The sequence below is a fragment of the Sciurus carolinensis genome, chromosome 15 (assembly GCF_902686445.1).
Source record: "Sciurus carolinensis chromosome 15, mSciCar1.2, whole genome shotgun sequence".
Classification (NCBI taxonomy): domain Eukaryota; kingdom Metazoa; phylum Chordata; class Mammalia; order Rodentia; family Sciuridae; genus Sciurus; species Sciurus carolinensis.
Genome location: NC_062227.1, coordinates 13,232,059 through 13,251,017, shown reverse-complemented (window position 1 = coordinate 13,251,017; position 18,959 = coordinate 13,232,059). Strand labels below are relative to the sequence as shown.

The following is an 18,959-nucleotide window of genomic DNA, read 5'->3' as shown; positions in this document are numbered from 1 at the left end:
GTAGTCTAAACAAAATAGACAGGAAATGCTCATGACCCTACAGTCCCGGGTTCTGAGAGGGGTCTCTGGTCATCCCGGCTGACATTGTAACACCTTCTTCCACTACCTGGGTTCCCTGTGCTGTCTGCAAGCACCTCAGAGGGTCATGATTCTCTCCCTGGTAGGCTGACCCGTACTTTCCTTCCTGGGAGTCTGGGCCATTCACTGTCATTGACCTTAATCCCAGGGCATGGTGTTACTGAGAGATGCTTTAGGGAAGCTCCAGACCTACCCTTCCTTGTCTCCACTGTTGGGTCGCACTTTAATTTGTCATTGGTAGTTGGATCAACCACCCAAGCCAAAACCGTTACTCCTAGCTTAGCCTGTGGACTCATAGGCATGAAGGGTCCAAATGGCCTGGTGGCACTCAGTCCATTAGGGTCATTGCTGTGACTCTTGGTGGAAGCATCCTCCCTATGGAGCTAAGACTTCAAGGCCAGCAAAGCACATGGTCAGGAGAACAGCAGGAAAGATTCTGCCAGGAGGTCAAGGGGGCAGCTGAGAGGTGCTACTCCACCCTGACCCCTGGATCCCTGAGCGGATGAACCCCCGATGGTCGGTGGTCTGAGAAACAGCTCCTGCATGGAGCAGATGAGCAGCACCTGTCTTAGGTCTGGACTGGAGTCTCCCTGGGCAGGCGTGGGAATTCCCAGAGCAGTTGTGGTGGCTGCTTGGAACGTGGAAAGACTCGCCAGGCCTCGCGGTGGTGTGCCCAGGTCAACCCCTTTCCCCTGATGGGCACTGTCCTGAGGCCTTATTGTCCGTTAACTGAGAGGAAACGAGAGAGTCACTATGTAGAAAGAGATGCCTTTTCACCTCCCAAGAAGTGTCACTCTTCTTGGCGTTTCTCAAGAATTTTCTTGGATGTTTCAAGAAAGTGGCTCCACCTTGGCTTTGAGTCATGTCTAGGAATCAAGAGGAGACAGGAGCTGAGCGACCATGGCCTGGGTGAGCGGCGGCAGGCCTGGGGGAGGTGGAAGGGGAGCCTGGAGAAAGTGGTTAGGGGACCCATGCTCCGAGCCACCCATCTCACAGGCTCCCTGGACTCTCATTCTGTATGGCGGAATCCTCCAAACCATGTGGATTAAGGAAGGCATGAGCTCACTGCTTTGTTTTCACACTTTCCCTTGATCAAAAGCCTGGAGTATTCGCGCTCCAGTCAGGGGGCTGAGCATTCCTGTGCCTGGAAGACCTTCATCAGGTGAGCGACTCATCCTTCAGCTACTTGCAAAGGACGCCAGCCTAGAGGTGCCCAGCCTGGGGATGGTTTGCGGCTCAAGCCTTCTGCCTCCCATCTGGTGACCAAGGACCTCCAAATGACCACATTTTAACGTTAAACAAGCAGACACATGAATGTGATGAGCACATCGTTAAAAGAGTAAATAAACCCATTTAAATCCCTCCACGGGCCGATACTTTCTTATCAAAGATTAGAAACCGATTCCCTGAATATTGCCTTCATGCTCCAACCTCTTACTTTGAATATAAATCACTCAATACTCTATTTCTCCACCTATTGGAATGTGATTTCCAATAGTGCATGCAGTTGGGGTCTTTTACTATTCTGTAAAAAAAATGGGCATGCAACTAAAGAGGCTGCGGCTTCATTTCCAGCTCGTGAGCGGCGGGACCCGCTCTTGCCCGAGTGTCGGCTGCCACCTAGTGGGCGCCTGAGGAGTAGCAGCGACTCTCTGAGCTGGGAATTCCCACAATTGCCTGCCCGCGCTTCCAAGCCATGGGCGCTGCAAGCCCATCTCCTTCCGGCCATAGAGAAGGGGCTCCTGGTCAGGCTTACCCACCTCTAGCTTAGGGACTTGGTGACGTGGTTTCATCTCTCCCCTCCCATCCTCTTTGCCTTCTCTCTCCTCTCCTCCCACCTCCTGGTAATGTTTGCCCCCTCCCCCTACCAGCTGCTGGTCACAGAGGCTATTTTTCATGTGGAACCACTGGAGACCTTGTTCATAGCCACCTTGGGGAGATTACAATGGAGGAGCACGTGGCTCAGGACATTCGGTGGGAAGGGAGAGTTTGCTTTTGAAAATTGATTTGAGCTAAAGAAATGAACCCCCACCCCCCCAGGGAGAGGGAACTCTAGGAATCCCCCCCTCACCAGGTAACTTCTTGCAGGTCAGTGTTTCTCAGCCTCACTAGGCTGAGAGCAGCGGGAAAGGGCAGCGGGAGCTGTGGCGCTGGGCCAGCCGCTCTGGAGGCAGGGAAGAGCAGGGCAGGAGCCTGCCCATCCCTAAGGTGGCCTCTCAGAGTCACTGCTCCCAGGACCAGAGTGCAGGGACAACCTTCCCTGGCCACCCTGCTCCCACCCCCACTTATATACCACAGTACCCTGAACTAGGAGCTGCATCGGGCACTGGGGCTCGGCTGAGAGCAGGACCTTATGGACACCTGCTCCCCGCTACCCTGCCCCACTCCCTGCCCCCTGCAGGCTTGGGTTCAGTGGGAACAGAGATTTGGGGTTTTTTTTTTTTTGTTTATTTGTTCGTTTGTTTTTTGTGTTTTATTAGGGAGTAGGAGGGGAGGGATCAGGATCCTTCACAGACTAATGGTGGCATTCCAGGGACAGCTGGTCAGTAGCTATCAGTGTCAATCAGGGTTCATGCCTCCTGACCCCACAGCAGTCAATTCCTACTGCAACACACACATAGCATGCACCCAAACACACAGGGTACCACACACAGTAGGTGCTGCTGTGTTGGGTTCACCACTAAAGGACTGAAGAGACCCTTGTAGCAGGCTGGTCCTCTGGGCAGCAGACTCTGGGAGGAAGTATCTGGCACCTGTTCATTAGGGAGGGCCCCAGGATCCACTCGGCCAGGACTGGATGGAAGAAGCTGAATGATGACCTCAGATAACATTTTGGGGGTTTTGGAGTCCACATGGTCCAGACTGCCCCAGGTGAGTGAGATATACCCACCGGGACACTTCTGGACAAGCCGGTCCCATCAGGACCCCCAGCCTCTCCCAGAAGGCCCGACCTATGACATTATACCGCAAAGTGGTTGAACCCCTTGCTGGCAGAACCCAGGATTCTGGGAACCCAAATGCTTTGTTGACCACCTGGCTTTGAGACATGAAGGTCACATGTGATGGACACAGGCCGTGTTGGGCCCAGCCCTGGAAATACATGGGCATGGCTCCAGGGTCATGTTTGTGAGTGAATTGTTTCAGGCTAAAACTACCTTGAATGTCTCTCTTTGTTGAACATCCAGGAAGCCACTCAAGGATGGAGATGCTGCTATTATGGCATTGAAGCTGGAATCTCCTGGAATCTTTCCCATGCAAGGTCTGAACTCCACTGCCCACCTGAGATTCTTTTGGAGAGTCATCCCACGCTGACCATGGACTCCTGATGCCCTTTACAGGCCCAGCCTGACACCCCAGATCTCTGTGTGCTCAACTCTGCTGACAGAAGAGTGACAAATGAGGCCAAGGGCCCAGCTCTGTTCCCCAATGTGCTGAGCCAATATGGCAGGTAATAACACCAACCTTTCCCTACAACTGATTGCCTGTTGAATCCTGTCCTTCCATGGAATGTTGGAACCTACCGAAAGGTGATCAGATTTAACAGCAAAATCAACAGCGTTGGCTTTTTTATCAGCCAAGACAAATCCAAGATGCTCATCACTTAACCAGTTTGGAATTTGGGGGCACCTTCAAGGGCAACTAGCATCTGATGACCTAGCACTTGAAACACCAGGTCCACAGCACTTGGCCTCAATCTAAGGCAGAAACCCTCCTGTCAGAACTCAGATCTGCCTCTGACCCTCAACTCCATGAACCAGGACCCCAACTGGCTCCAGGTTCCTGAAGTTCAAGCCCTGACAAGTGATGGGCACATGAGCATGGTGGGCTGCAAGCCTCACCCCTGGTGTACCTCTAAAGGCTGTCCATGCCTGGGCTCCTGGACCCTGGCCTAAAACTATCAGGATGGCCTCTCAGGTGCAAGGCCTGGGCACCAGCACCCAAGCTCTGACTTATTCTAAGGGCTCATCAGGCATGAGGAACAGTGTGTTATTCAGAGAAATCTGGGTGGGCCTCCTTTTCCCCCACTTGCTATTATTTTCTAAGCTGTGACTTTTCTTTTGTAAAACAAGGAGTTAATAATAACAGCTATCACCAAAAAATAGTTGTTTTTAGATTTAAAATAGAAAATACACCTGAATAGGCTTCATGAGTTGTAAAATAGGCTGCCAATGCGAATTCCATGGCAGCACGCTTAAAACCCACGGGGCGTGCTCTAGCTGTCCAAGCCAGCCTAGCTGTGCTCCGCCATTCACAGGGTCCCACGCTCCTTACTGGAATGTCCTTTGCATGCTGGTCTGCTCAGTGGTTGGAGGAGCAGCCAGTGGGTGGCAGGGAGCATCTCTTGAGCATCTGTGTGACCTTTAAGCACTCAGCTGGGTGCTTTCCAAGGGCTCAGAATGGGGAAAGAGGAAGTGACATCCAGATTCTAATGTCACTCTCAGGCAAAGCAGAGGAAGAGCCCAACATTATTTTCTTTCCTACTAAAGCCTGTTCTGGCTTTGAAAAAGCCTCTCCAAGAATCTCCAGTGGCCTGAAGCAGGGACCAACACCTGGGAAGAGTCCCCTTCCTGACCACCATGGAGGGAGCCTGGCATGGCAAGATCTGAGCCACCCTGGGCATTTGCAGTGGACCTGCTGAACTGCCCACGGGATGTGAAACCACTGGGCTGCTGCTGCTCAGTTGGGAGACTCGGGGAGTTCTGAGAGCCCAGGGCGACTGCGAACTGTCTCTCCTGGTGGGCAGGGCAGGCCCCGCCTAGAGGAGGACCTGCAGTTACAGCATGGTCCAGGGTCCACTGACAAGCTCCTACAGGTCTCTAGAGGCTGCCACGCCCAGCACATGGCACCCCCTCACTGCTGAGAGGGGGAGGGGTCCATCTGGCCAGTGCAGGAAAAGCAGACCCTTCAATGTGAAGAAGGGCCTGTGTGGGCTTTGAGGGTGGAAGGAACAGCCGCCACAGCTTTCTGATGTCTGTGGCCATGGCGATACTGACAGCAGAGCAGGAGTGGGGACATTGCACCCTGGAGCCACTGCAGAAGGGTGAGCTGCTGCCAGTGCATCAGCCAGGAATCCAGTCCTGCCGTCACGACTGAAAGGGAAAGGCGATGGTCAGATGGTTAATGACCAAATGGACTCTCATACTGAGAGAAAGAGTATTAGTATAAGCTCAGAGGAACAGAAGAACAAGATGCTTGTGTTTTCTGTCCCATCCCCAATCCTGGGGATGGAAACTGGCGCCATCTCCACTAAGCTACATCCCCGGCCCTTTTAATTTTTTGTTTTGAGACGGTCTCAATAAGTGTCTAGGCTGGCCTTGAACTCACCATGCTGCCTCAGCCTCCCAAGTAGACACCTGTTTAACAGAGATAGAGCCCCACATAGACACACACGTATAGACACACACCACACATACAGACACACGGACACAAATATACAAAGACACACACACACGAGACATACACAGACACACCCCACACTGAGACACAAACACCATGCACACAGACAACACACCCACCACATACACCACACTCACACCGCAAAGACACACAGATACACACCACACACAGACATGTCTCCCGCACAATCATGTACACACAGATATCACATACCACACATGGACTCATGCACACACACACACACACACACACACACACACACACACACAATCTAGGGAGGATATGATAACAATGACAACAGATAGAGATCCCACTGGCTAGTGTTAGACCAGGAGCTTCCAGCACCTGATAGACAGAGGCACATGTCCTGAATGAAGAAGCAGCTGCAGCCCACATGCATAGGTATCCTGTTGGAGGCTACTACTGAGTGCACAAGAAATTAGTACTGGGATGACATGGGGAAAAGATTCCTAGAAAACATTAAGTGGGCACCTTATTAATTTTAAGGAAAGTTTCTAGAATGGACACATCTAAACATAAATATTTTGAATTTCAGAAAAATAAAGGTCAATGAAGGGGCCGCGGCTGTGGCTCTGTGGTAGAGCATTTGCACAGCACGTGTGAGGCACTGGGTTTGATCCTCTGCACCCCACACAAATAAATAAAAAAGGTATTGTGTCCTTCTGCAACTAATTTTTTTATTAAAAAATGTCAATTAAGATGCTTTAACAGGTCATGTTTGTCTTTTCAATGAAGCTCCTTGGCCTAAATTCTTTTTATCTTGGAAGTCTTCCTGATTCCTGGTCTGTGGGGAGGATGGAGGAAGCTTGGCTCCCTTCTCCCTGGTGAGAGTCTCCTGCAAGGTGCACAGTGACCTTAGGTAGCTGGGATTGGCTTTTGCGAGCATCATGTTTTCTTCTTTCTCCACAGTTGAGTACTGAGGGAAAGAAGGGTGTGGACAGGGACAGCATACTGGGAAGCCTGTGTCCCTAAGTCCTGACCAGTGCCTTGAGGGACAGCTCACTGCTCTGAGTTGGTCACCTGCATGCCACCAGGCAGAGGACTGCTTGGCGTCCCTGGGAGCATATTCAGCAGCTTGTGGTGCCAGAGAGCCCCCACTTCTTAGATGTCCTTCTAGAACCTCTGGCTTGGTTCTGAAATTAAAAACCGGTTCCCTGTGCACTGGACTCACCCACTCCCATGAAATCCACTTCCTTCCGGCAAAACCCATTTAATAAGGTCTCTGATTTAGCAAAACGATTTGATAAGTGATGGTGTGGCCATCTCCTTACCTGTTCCCCACCCCCTGAGGCAGAGGCCTTTCCTCTGTCCTGTGTCAGGGGCAGAATTTCAACAGCTGTTCAAGGCAGCGGAGTATTTGTGGGCTGTGTTCTAGCCAGCTTCGTCAGCCTCGGTGGTTTATGGAAATTTATGTCATCTGATATGAGCTGTGCAGAAGAAACAGTACCAGACACCGGCTCTTTATTTTTTATGAATGAGGAAGAGTTGTTTATGAACAACCTACATTTTTCACTCATTGTTCCACAGCTTGATGACAGCTGTGGAAAACTGAGTCATTGAAAGACCTCCAAGACTGAGAAGCTTTAAAGGCTTATGACTCATGGCTTTGGTGAAATAATGCTTAGCTAAAAAAAAAAAAAAAGAAAGAAAGAAAGAAAAAGAAAAAAGAAAAATAGCTGCTGGAAATGTCCCCAGCTGAACAGCATGTGGGCTTCTTCACTTGCTTGTCTGATGACCCATACAGGACAGTGACCAGTGGGGACAAGCCTGTGGCCAGTGCAGGAAGGGTTGGATTATTAACTCAGAATGTGCTGGGTATCCTGGTAGATCCTTCTTGGGTTTGGTAGTGGCAGCTCTGGGAAACTGTTCTTTCTTCCCATAGCCTCATTTTGCAAAATCACAAAATATTAAAGTGCTCTTTGCTATGAACATCAAATTAGGTAGCCTGGCCTTCCCTTCTGTATCCAAATGGTTTTGTTTCTTTACTTTATGTTTGAATGAAAGATTGATTATGTGTCCTAAGGGTAGGGGTTGAGAGAGAGGAAGAGAGGAAGAGAGAGAGGCTATGATGTGCTATAATTTGAATCTGGAATGGTCCCCAACTTATGATGCATTGGGAGGTTGTGGGACCTTCAGGAGGTGGGGCTTAGTGGGAGGAAGTTAGGTCATTGGGGGTGTGTCCTTGAAGGGGACCTTGGGACCCCAGCCCTTGCCTCTTTCTCTCTTTGCTTCCAGGTACCTTGAGGTGAGGAATTTCCTCTGCCACATGCTCTCACCACAATGCCCTGCCTCACCACAGGCCCAAAGGCGACAAGGTCAACAACATGGGCTGAGACTTCTGAAGTTGTGAGCCAAATGAGCCTTTGCTCCTTCTAAGTGGGTTTTCCGAGGTCTTTAGTCACAGTGACAGGAAGCCAAGGCAATGTGTAACCACCTGAGAACCAAGAGGAGGGGCCTGGCTTTCCAGTCACGGTGTCCCTGGTGTCCTTCCCATCCACACTTCAGAGCTACCTCCCTAGTGCTCCGGAAGCACCCTGTTTCCCGGCACGTGGAGCAACCCATTCCATCATGCTGACAGGCACGCAGCACGGTAGTGGTTCCATGATCAAAGGCGGGAAGATGTTGAGCTAGAAAAAAGATGACGGAGTGGCCTTTGCCACAGCACTCACTCCTCAGGGCGCTCTCACCCCCGCAGGTGTTGCAGTCATTCAGTGTGAATATTCTCTATGGCATTTTCAAAGTCGTTTAATCAAGGGGACTGATCAATGCGTGACCTACCTCTGTCCCCGAGGCCCACAATCCCTGGAAGACACTTTGTGACATGCTCTGTGGGTCTGCCCTCCAGGCCACAGGGGACAGGGCATGGAGAAGGAAGGAGCAGGGAGGCTGTAGAGAGGGAACCCCAGACTCACACAGCGATTCAGTAAGATGTGCTTTCCCTGGAGCAGGGACAAATTCCAGCCTGAGGCCACAAGCCAGTGCTCGGGCCAAGGAGGAGCAAGGCTGTGATCATCCTGAAGGAAAAAAGAGACTGCAAAACCCCAAGCCTGCTTCGGCTCCTTCAAATCACTTTCTCCCTTCCCCAAATGAGGACACACTCGCCAACCTGTTCTGAAGCCCCTGCCCATCTCCAGAGGACTAGCACGCGCCCCACCGCCCCCTGTGCTTGACCTAAGTGAGCCTGAAGCTGTCCTGTGCCGTCAGCAGCAACGACCACCTCATGGCACGATGCCCTGCTGCCCTGGGGTCCACACAGTTCCTGCCTGCAGGGAGCCAATGGTGTGGGCACACAGCCCACGGTGGCCACTGGCATCTGGGGATACGGCCAGTGGATCTGGCATCTGTGTGTGCCAGAGCAGGCACCCCTCACCTGAACTGTGGGCACCCAGGCTCAGTGTACATGAGCTGGAGACGCTCTGCACGCAAGGGCAGCCCAGGTGCTACTGTCCGTCTGTGTCATTCCCATCCCCTGTCCCCAAGGGGCCTGGGCCACCAACCCCTCATTTCCTCTAAACCTCTCACTGGGCTCGACAGGAGCAGAGGACCCTCGTGGGGCACAGAAGGAAGCTTGTGGTTGAGGGTCCCACACATTCTTGACCCAGAAAGTTAGGGGAGCATGTCAGCATGTCAGACATGGGTGCGTGTCCCTGCGCAGGATGGGCACCCCACTGATTTTTAAGTGGTTATTCAGAGTACGGTCCAGTGTGCATGATGTGGATGTGTGCATGTCCCTGTGATATGTATGTCTGTGCTGCGTGTATAGGTGCACATATATGCACCATGCATCTGGAGTGTGGTGCATGTTTGTTTGATACATGTACCATATTGCTGTGCATCTGCATCTACATCTGCACATGTGTGCGTCTGGGGATGTGTATATATGTACATGTGTATACATGCTATACATTTTCTTGTGTATGCTGCATACATTCTTGCGTGTTTATGCAACACACATGCATACTGTCTACATGTGCACACATGTATGGGCACACTCATGTACACATATATAAACAGGTACGCACATGCACGTGTATGCAGGCTTTGTATATGTATGTGAATGCATGCATTTGTCTATGCATGCGTGTAATTTTGTGTGTGTATGTGTGTGTGTGTAACCTCCTTTATAACAGGAGGAGATCAGGATTCTGAAATCCTTTGTCTACGCAGTTCTCTCCAGCTGACTTCATAGAAAAGGATGAAGCTCATGCCCCACACCTCTGCTTTGGCCCCATTGGTGATTTGTGGGACCACTTGGTTCATCTTTTATGAGGTTTGGTAAGGGCTGTCAGGTCCTCATTGGGCAGATCCATAGTCCATGAAGAAGGGACACAGACCTACCCTGGCGGGACAGGGTCCTCCTTGGCAGGCCTCCTCCTGTGTGGCAGGAGCTCCCAGGGGCCCCGGGACTCTGCTAACATCTGCCTTTTACAATATGGCAGGGGACCCCACATTTTAAGAAACATGCTGCACTTCTGACAATGTTATTTGATGCTATTTGGCAATGTAATCAACAGTATCCCAATAACTTCCACGAAATTCATCACAAAGCAAATTTTAAATTTTTATTAAAAAATCACAGTTAAAAAACAATCCAGTGACAAAATGTAGCTCTTCTGGAAAAAAAAAAAAATTGTGAAACGCTAGTGGAATGAACTCTGGGAGGTTGGGAGGCCTGATAATCCAGCAGTTACCTCTGCAAACGAAAATCCGGGCTGAGGACCATGTGACGTCACCGTCCAACCAATGGGTGATGGGGAAAGAACACACTCAAATGCAAACACCAGCAATCACCTCAGCACTGGACGGATGGTGTTTTGCTTTAGAGACATTTGGCCATGCAGGGGTGAGGTATCTGTGGTATCCACAGTCAATGGGATGCAGCCAGGGCAGCCTGGGGAGTCAGTACCTGCTAAGAAGGACCAGAAGGTGACAGGCACAGGGAGTGAGTCCTGTTCCCTGGGAAAGAGAGGTTTAGAACATTCAGAGGGGCAACCCACAAGAGGAAACACAGCCCAGGACAGAAGCTCTAGAAGTACTTGGATATCTTTCCCCAACCTTCCAAATTCAGTCCTTTCCACAGTCTAAATTCTTCCACGGGGCTGCCTTTCTTCTTGTGACACCAGGGGAAAGGATGATTATTCCCAATGGGAGGATACAATTTTCACTACATGAGACCTCTGCTCGCTGGTCACAGTGGACTTTCTGCACACAGGAACCTGCTCCCCGAGGGGAGAGGCACTGGATGGTCCCATGACCGGGAGGGAGGTGAGACTCCTACGTCCCTCTTTCCCTGGCACATTCTGGATGAGTGTCAGCCCTGGACTCCTGGGAGGGGTGCTGTTAAAGACGCCAGAAATTCACACCAGAAAGAAGACGTGGTGAAGAACGCCATCCTTATGCTACATGTGGGCTCCCTAAGAGCAGGTGGCCTTTATTAAAACACACTTGGGGTGAAGGAAGGAGACTTGAGTGCTCAATGGCAGAGCCTTTCTCAGAAGTACTCATGGCTGTACCAAATCTAGCACATCCAACCCTCCCTTTCATGACCCAAATCTATCAATGGCTTGACCAACAGAGATCTTCCTTACCGATCTTTGTAATTTCAGGGTAAATGTGCTCTAAATGAGCTCTGAGGATTGGCTCGGTGACTCTGGCACACAAGGATCTGCTAACAAAGTGATTAAATGGTTAGGAAGCACAATTCCAAAGAGTGTGGCTGGTTCCTCAACATTTCCTAACATAAGAGCTCATGTCTTTTTTGGCTAAGCGAAGGTACCGATGGCTACTTCCTCCATGCCTTGCCCTCCGTGGCTATGCGTATGCTTTAAAATGTCTTCGATGTGAAGATGACATAGGTCAAGTTTATACGGATCCACAGGCATTGAAATAATGGCTAGTTTTTTAACTTCCAAGGGTCACAAGACTGGTATCAGTGGGTGATGATTTATATAAGATTAAGCAGTATGTCAAGGATTCAAAGATGAACAGAATTCTCAGGTCTTGCACTGTCAACCTAAAGTCACTCAGTAAGGCCTGTTTGTGGTGAGGATCAGAGTACTTGGTTTTATTATGATTGCTGCTCTCTTTAGAAGCTCTTTATATGGCTTTGGCCACTGTGTTGCCCTCTGCTCTGGTATGAATATGTCCCCCAAAGTTCATGTATTGGAAATTTAATCCTGGAATTCACATGTTAATGGTGTTTGGAGGTGAGACCTTCTAGATGAGGTCATGTGAATGGGGTCTTCTGAGGAATTAGTGGCTTCATAAGAAGAGTGACTCCAGTTGGCATGTTTGCTGTTTCTTCATGTGATGTTTTTGCCACATTATGATGCAGCAAGAAGCCCTCTGCCAGGTGCTAGCACCTTGAAAATTGGTTTTTCCAGCCTCTAGAAATGTGAGAGATCAATTTTTCTTTATAAATTTCCCAGTCTCAGGTGTTCAGTTACAGCAACAGAAAACAGGTTCAGAAAAAGATGGAAATCTGGCCACAGCCTCTCTGTAGAGGGTTAACTTTGTCTCAAAGCTTGGCCCAGCAGATGGCAGTCTGATGCACTCTGCTGCCCCTGATTGGGCACAGGATGACCGGCACCCTGACTCCCTTATGCAGTCTCCATGCAGAACTTCATTCATTAGTCTCCATAAAAGCACAAAGAACAATCTTAAAGACCGCCGGCGGGGGAGAGGACTTCAGGGGATGTAAGCTCTGTTGATGTACTTTGACAGTTCTCATTTCTCATCTAGCTGCTGCTTCTGTCCCATGACAGAGAGCAAAAGCCATACCCAGGCTTTTTATTGTTAATTACTGTTATTGTTATTTCATTAATTGGCTACATGCTTAGAAACTGCTCTGGCTGAACTTTTTTTTTTTTTTTTTTTTTTTTTTTTTAAGCCCCACAGCAAGCACTTTCTCATCTGGACAGCTTTTCTCTGGCTAAGGATCAGTTTTGGGCTGTCAGACTCATGATCGAGAGGAAGTGGCTCCCTCTGCCACTCCCTCCCCTTCTTCATTTCAGGAGCTTCAGACCTGCAGGGGCTTCTGCAACCCAGGACCCAGAGAACTGGAATGATAAAAGGAATTTAGAAACATCGTAAAATCAGTCTTCATGAAAACCACACAGACAGGCGACACAAAGGAATTCAGGGGCCCCTCAAGTCCTGTTGTCCACCTTTCTTCTGGGACGGCGTTGGCTTTGTGGAGTGTGAGTCCGAGGCCAGGTTTTGCTGAAGGAGTCCCCAGCATGTTCCATCCTGGGGTCGGCTCTCCCCGCCAGCGCCGGGAAATGGAAACGCTGCAAATCAATTCACCTGAATACATTTTCCTGCGATTGCAGGGTTGAAGGCAGCTGTGGACAGGCACCGGAGCCGTTAGTTAACCAACCACGTCGTAGTAGTAATTGCGCAGCCGCAGTTCCACCGCTGTAAACGCGGGCCTTTTCTCCACCCTGAAAGGGGAAGAGACAGGGGTGTTGGTCAACGTGCCTGCCTGTGAAAAGCGCCTATCAAGCTGGGGCCTTGGCAGGCACAGATTTCAAGCAGCTGCGCCCCCTGGTGGTATCCTATGGTCTTTGCGCCCTAGCACTGGGTGATGGATCACAGGTCCGTGAGAAATAAATACAATCTCATCCCATTCCAAACCTACAGAATCCAAATCTACATTTTTACAAGATCTCCAGAAGATTCATGTCCACCTTGAAGTTGGAGAAAATTTCTAAGTTCTTAGCATCTCCTAGTGATGCCAGCAATGTGTCTGCAGATACCTCACGGGTCAACGTGGTGCAGACAGATGGTGTTCAACTCAGTCTCCTTAAGACAAGAAATATGGACATAGCTGTGAGTCTTCTTTCCCACACTCCCGCTGATGGCCCTGAGTTGTCTAACAATGGGCTGTTTTATGGGTTCTTATTTGAAACCTCACTTTTATTTTTATTCTTATTTTTTGGTGCTAGGGATTGAACCCAGGGGTGCTTAACCACTGAACCACATCCCCTCCCCGCTTGTAAGGCACGGTATCACTAAGTTGCTTAGGTCCTCGATGAGTTGCTGAGGCTGGCTCTGAACTTGTTGTCTCCTACCTCAGCCTCTGAGCCACTGGGATGACAGGCATGCATTGCCGCACCCAGCGAAACTTCACTCTTGTCCTGGCTGAGACAAAGACCCCAGGCGCTGCCTATTGCAGATCTTCCCACGGCAAGGCCTTTCTGTGAGCCAGCAAGGTGCTGATGTAAGCAAGCTATGGGTTAAAGCTTTTGACAATCATTGATTTTAAACAGACATTTACAGCTACCTCTGTGTTCTGTAACAGGAGCAGAGGTCATAGAACCATTGGGAGTACCATCCCACCACATGGGATTGGTTCCAGGACCCCTAAGGACACCAAAGTCCATGGATGCTCAAGTCCCTTCTACAAAATAGTATAGTATTTCCATACAACCAAGGCATGTCCTCCTGTGTGTTTTAAATTGCTTCTAGATTACTTACAATATCTAATATGATGAAACACTGTGGAAATAGTCGCTAGACTTTGTTGTTTAAGGAATAACGATAAGATAAAAAAGTCTACACGTGTTCAGTACAGACATGATATTTTCCACATACATAAATCTGACCCACAGTTGATTTTATCTGTGGACAGGGAACACCTGTCACTGAGGGATGACCATGTTTCTTACAACCTTGAGACTGTCCTTGCTTAGAAGTTAATTTTCTCATTCTGCCAGACTTCTGACTATAATTCAAGTGGGTAAAGTTGCCTAGTAGGTGGACTAGAACTTGAGGTTAAATGGTATGCAGCTGTCCACGTCTAACCATTGTGACCCACACAACTGCTGTTCTACTTGGTTCAGTCTAGATACATGAGAACAATCATAGAACATGCCCAAGAACCAAGAGTCGCTATTATAAGAGCAGAATGGTTTCTGCAAAACCAAAATGGCTAGTTTTGTCAAATGGCATCAAAATAAATGATATTGCCAATAGCTTTCTAATAGCAGACACTTCAACAGTTCCTGAGAAGCTAATAACCCTTCAAACACCGACTGCTGTTAGAGAGATGCCCAGTGGCTCCTGGGTGCTGTTCAAGTTCTTGAATGCACCTGAATTCTGCTCAGGGGACGTGTAGGAGGTAAGCGGGGAAGGAAAATGCATTGCACTCAGAATTAGGGATGGGCTTTTGACTCTGCCTGTGCTGAGTAGCCTGCGACTGTGTCAATTGATGACCCTGAGCCAAGCTCTGTGGACCTCTGACCATCTGTGATCAGGAGGACCTCCTAATACTTTGTGGAACCAGGACTGCTCTCAGGGCAGTCGACATTAAAGGAGCAAGGATCCCTAATCCCCTAGTGGTCCCATAAGCTCACACCACCTAGTGACATTGTAGACATCTGTTTGTGTAAATACATTCTATGTCATTAGCCCGAAGACAAAATCACCTGGCAATGCATTCCTAGAACATGTCCCTGTTGCTAAGGGACATCTGACTGTATCTTAAAGAGGTCAGTTCCTGGCCCTTCCCCATTGTTTGTTTAGAAAGGGGCACATCCTGACGCATGACAAGATAGAATTTGTGCTTCCTCTTAATGCCAAGCCAGACCATCATCCTCTCAAGCTCATGGATGAATTGCCAGCAGTATCAGCACTCACTCGTATGTCCAGCACAGGTTCATCAGATCATACATCTCTCTTGGACACCCTGGAGGGCACCCCATCCGCTCTCCTTTCTCCAACATGGTGGTAACTTCACTTCCTTTCATCCCCTAAGACGCATGAGATACAAAGGAGCTTTTGAAACACAGTGTTAACCAATATACCCAAATAACCTCACTGCCCAAGACACAGAGGAGTATGGGCTGTGTGATTTCAGTTATATTAGTCACAAAACCAGGAGCATATCATTTATGTTGTTAGAAGTCAGATCCGGTTACACAGATCCTGGGAAGGGCTATATGGGAAATGGAATGTTATGGTTTAGATATGAAGTATCCCCCAAAAGCTCATGTGTGAGACAATACAAAAACTATCAGAGGTGAAATGATCAATTATGAGAGCAGTAACCTAATTGATGTATTAATTCACCGATAGGGATTAACTAGGTAGTAACCGTAGGCAGGTGACTGGAGGAGATAGATCCTGGGGGTGTGCCTTTGAAGTTTGTATTTTGTCCCTGGTCTCTCTCTCTCTCTCTCTCCTCTCTCTCCTCTCTCTCTCTCTCTCTCTCTCTCTCTCTCTCTCTCCCTTTTTCTGCTTCCTAATTGCCATGTTCAGAGCTGCTTTCTTCCATCATGCCCTTCCGCCATGATTTTCTGCATTACCCCGGGCTCAGAGCTATGGAGTCAGCCATCTATGGACTAAAACCACTGAAATGGTGAGCCCCAAATAAAATTTCTCTCCTCTATGCTGTTCTTATCAGATGTTTTATTCACAGTGACAAAAAAAAAATGATTATAACATGGGGGATTCTGGGGTTTTGTTCTGTGTCCCTATCTGGAAGCTGATTTCACGGTGTGCTTCATTTGTGAAAACTCATTAAGCTGAATTTTAGGATCTGTATTCTTTCTGGTATTACAGGTTGATAAAAAAAAAATCTAAGATGTGTAAATGAACTATAAATTTGTTACTGTAAATAGTCATTGTTTATATTTCAGCGCTAATAAAACATGGTCTGGATGCATATTATGCATATCTATGTGTGATACACAATGAGGAAAATACAAAGCTCCTTTCCGTTGAGTGTAAAGTGAGGTCATATTAATTACCCACTGTCAAAAGATAATGAGGGACTCAGGCTACCCAGATTTCATGATTTTCAGGTTCTTGAGCAGATAATCTGGTGTTTCTCTGTCCTACAGGCCACAGAGTTTAGGAAGGAAGTGTATAGACATGAATGGCTCACTCGATAGGGCTTCTGCCCGTAGGAAAACGCTTCCCACATCAGCACGCCGAAGCTCCACACGTCGCTTTTGCTGGAGAACTTGTAGTAGTTGATGCATTCGGGGGCGTACCACTTCACGGGCCACTTCCCGTGGGTCTGGGCCTGAAAACAAAGAAGATGGAGAGAAAAGCCATGTGTACCGGGTTGCAGGCTTTGTCCCCAAAAGCAGAAACACGGAAATAACCCCAGGGACCCTCAGCAGCTGAGTGGATCAACAAAATGTCATCTGCACAGATAGTGGAAACTTATTCATCTATTATAAGGAAAGAGATTCTGATGCAAGCCACAGCATGGGAGTAACCGACAGGCATCACACCAAACAAAATATGACCGTCACCAAGGCAGATACTGTGTGATCCTGCTTACTCGAGGCCCCTAAGAGCAGCCATATTCGTGAGATGGACAGTGGAATGGTAGAGGGGAGTGAGGGAAGGAGTGTAATGGGCAAGATGGACAGAGTTCTGAAGGTAAGTTGTACAACATGAGCACGTTACCAATTAGAAATGATTAAGTGGTAAATTTTATGTTACATGCATTTTAACACAATTTTTTAAAATGAAGATTACGACTCACAAAATGCTTTGTATGTTTTGCATGTGTGCATGTATTTGGAATGAAATTTGTTGTTGTTGTTGTTGTTTGGGTGGTGCTGGGATTGAACCCAGGGCCTCACAAATGCCCGGCAAGTGCTCCAACACTGAGCTACATCCCTAGCCCTGGAATGAATTTTAAAAATACTATTAAATCAGGGCTGGGGATATAGCTCAGATGGTAGAGTGCTTGCCTCGCATGCACAAGGCCCTGGGTTCAGTCCCCAGCACGCGCGCACACACACACACACACACACACACACACACACACACACAATTATTAAATCTTAAAACACAAATTTTAAGACCTAAATATGTATTTTTAAGATTTGGGTCAAACTGCATGCACCTTTTTTCTCCTTTCTCATCTTTTTCTCTCACCTCTTGGCTGCACACAGTTTTATGGACCATGCAGCTGGCGATAGAGAAGCCACACCTGAAGGTCACGTCACAGTTATGTGCCAGGAAACACAGGCTGCTCAGAGCATAATTAACCATGACTGTGTGTCTGTCTGTGGTTTTAAGCCAATGCTAATTATTTTAGCACAGACTATTTGCTATGCCATTTAAAAAATGAAAATTGAATGCTTTAAAAGCTCTAATTAAAAAAAAAAAAGTCCTAAGAAGATCTAAACTGTGCATGGGGAAGCCCTTGAGGGTTTGGGATTAGTATGGTACACTGCTGAGTCTTGTTATCTCTTGCTGATGTTTCCTTTCATTTGAACAAAATCTCCCTGGGGTGGAGAGAAGGACATGATCTCAGTGAAAACTGATTTCATTGCACTGATATAGGTCAGCAGTAGCAATCTGGGGGCGTCACTATGGAAATGATAGGACACCCTTAGACTTCTCAAAATTACACAATCATCTACATCTCTGTCTCAATCATGTGATACATTATTTTTACATTTTCTGATTTTAAATGTTGTGAATAATGTACTCAGGTGTGCTAATTGAAGTTTATTTTGAATGTTGAGCAATATCAAGGTAAACCTTTAACACATCCTAAACATGCCAAAAAGTTAGCCTCTCTCCGTTACCAGCTCTGGCTCCTCCATAGAGATGAGCACCTTTGATAAATGTTTTGTGGAGCCTTCCAGAACAATCTAGATACAAGCATAAACAGGTAGTATATATATTTTTTGGTAATAAAACTAGGACTTATTGGTTCTGTACCTTACCTTAACTTTTCCTACTTAATCATGCATCTTGGACATAGTCTCTTGGCACATGCCAAAAAACGTTACTTCTAGAAGTTGCAGTGTGTGCTTAGTAGAAAGCTACCAGGACGGATGAAACCAGATTCCTACTGAGAAGCCATCAGGTGGTTTCCAGGGTTTCACTGTTGCAGCTCCTGCTGGAATGCACATTACTGAGGGCTTACATTTGCCCTTGTGAGGAGCTGTGGTCTAAGGGCACTTGCAAATACAGCTGAGACACTGCCCAGATCCAGGCTGCTGTGCACGGCTCCCCAGGGGCTGCAGTTCATTTGCTTCTATCCCCATCATTTCTCTGTGATCTGAGTTAACTCTTCATTCTTTCACATTTTATTCTGCTTTGTTAAAGAAATCCTCCCTATCTCTGTCTTTTCAGTGGTGTTGGGTCCTTTCTCACTGCTTCTACGACGGTTTTTACTTCTGTAGTGACTTCCTTTTTCTTCCTCACTGACTCTCAGAGATCTTCTAGTTTGCTCCTCGACAGAACATTAATATCTGATATCAGTATCAGTTTTAAAATTGGCCACCAGTTCTGTGTTGCTCTTCCTCTCAAGGGACCCATCCCAGCATAAGCAGGTTAACAGATCTTTGCAGAAAGCTTTAAATATTTAAAGAGAACAAATCAAAACAAAAAGAAAAGCAATTTATAAGAAACAGAAAACCTGTCAACATTTGCAAACACAGCAATGTGTCCATCCCATCCCTTGAATCTGGGTAGGTTGTGGTTGC

The 18,959-nt window shown here is 47.9% G+C and overlaps 1 protein-coding gene across 3 annotated transcripts in view; it reads right to left on the bottom strand.

The window, feature by feature from the left end:
* Window positions 1-10,239: 10,239 nt before the first annotated feature.
* The window catches only part of Syk (spleen associated tyrosine kinase), an 85,411-nt gene continuing 76,691 nt past the window's right edge, over window positions 10,240-18,959 (bottom strand). For all 3 annotated transcript variants that reach the window (XM_047526818.1, XM_047526821.1, XM_047526819.1), the window contains 3 exons: window positions 16,385-16,525; window positions 15,136-15,248; window positions 10,240-12,938 (listed from right to left, as the gene is read on the bottom strand). In XM_047526818.1, the coding sequence (XP_047382774.1) occupies window positions 12,866-12,938; window positions 15,136-15,248; window positions 16,385-16,525 (327 nt within the window). In that variant the 3' untranslated portion in view covers window positions 10,240-12,865. The remainder of the gene's footprint in view (window positions 12,939-15,135; window positions 15,249-16,384; window positions 16,526-18,959) is intronic.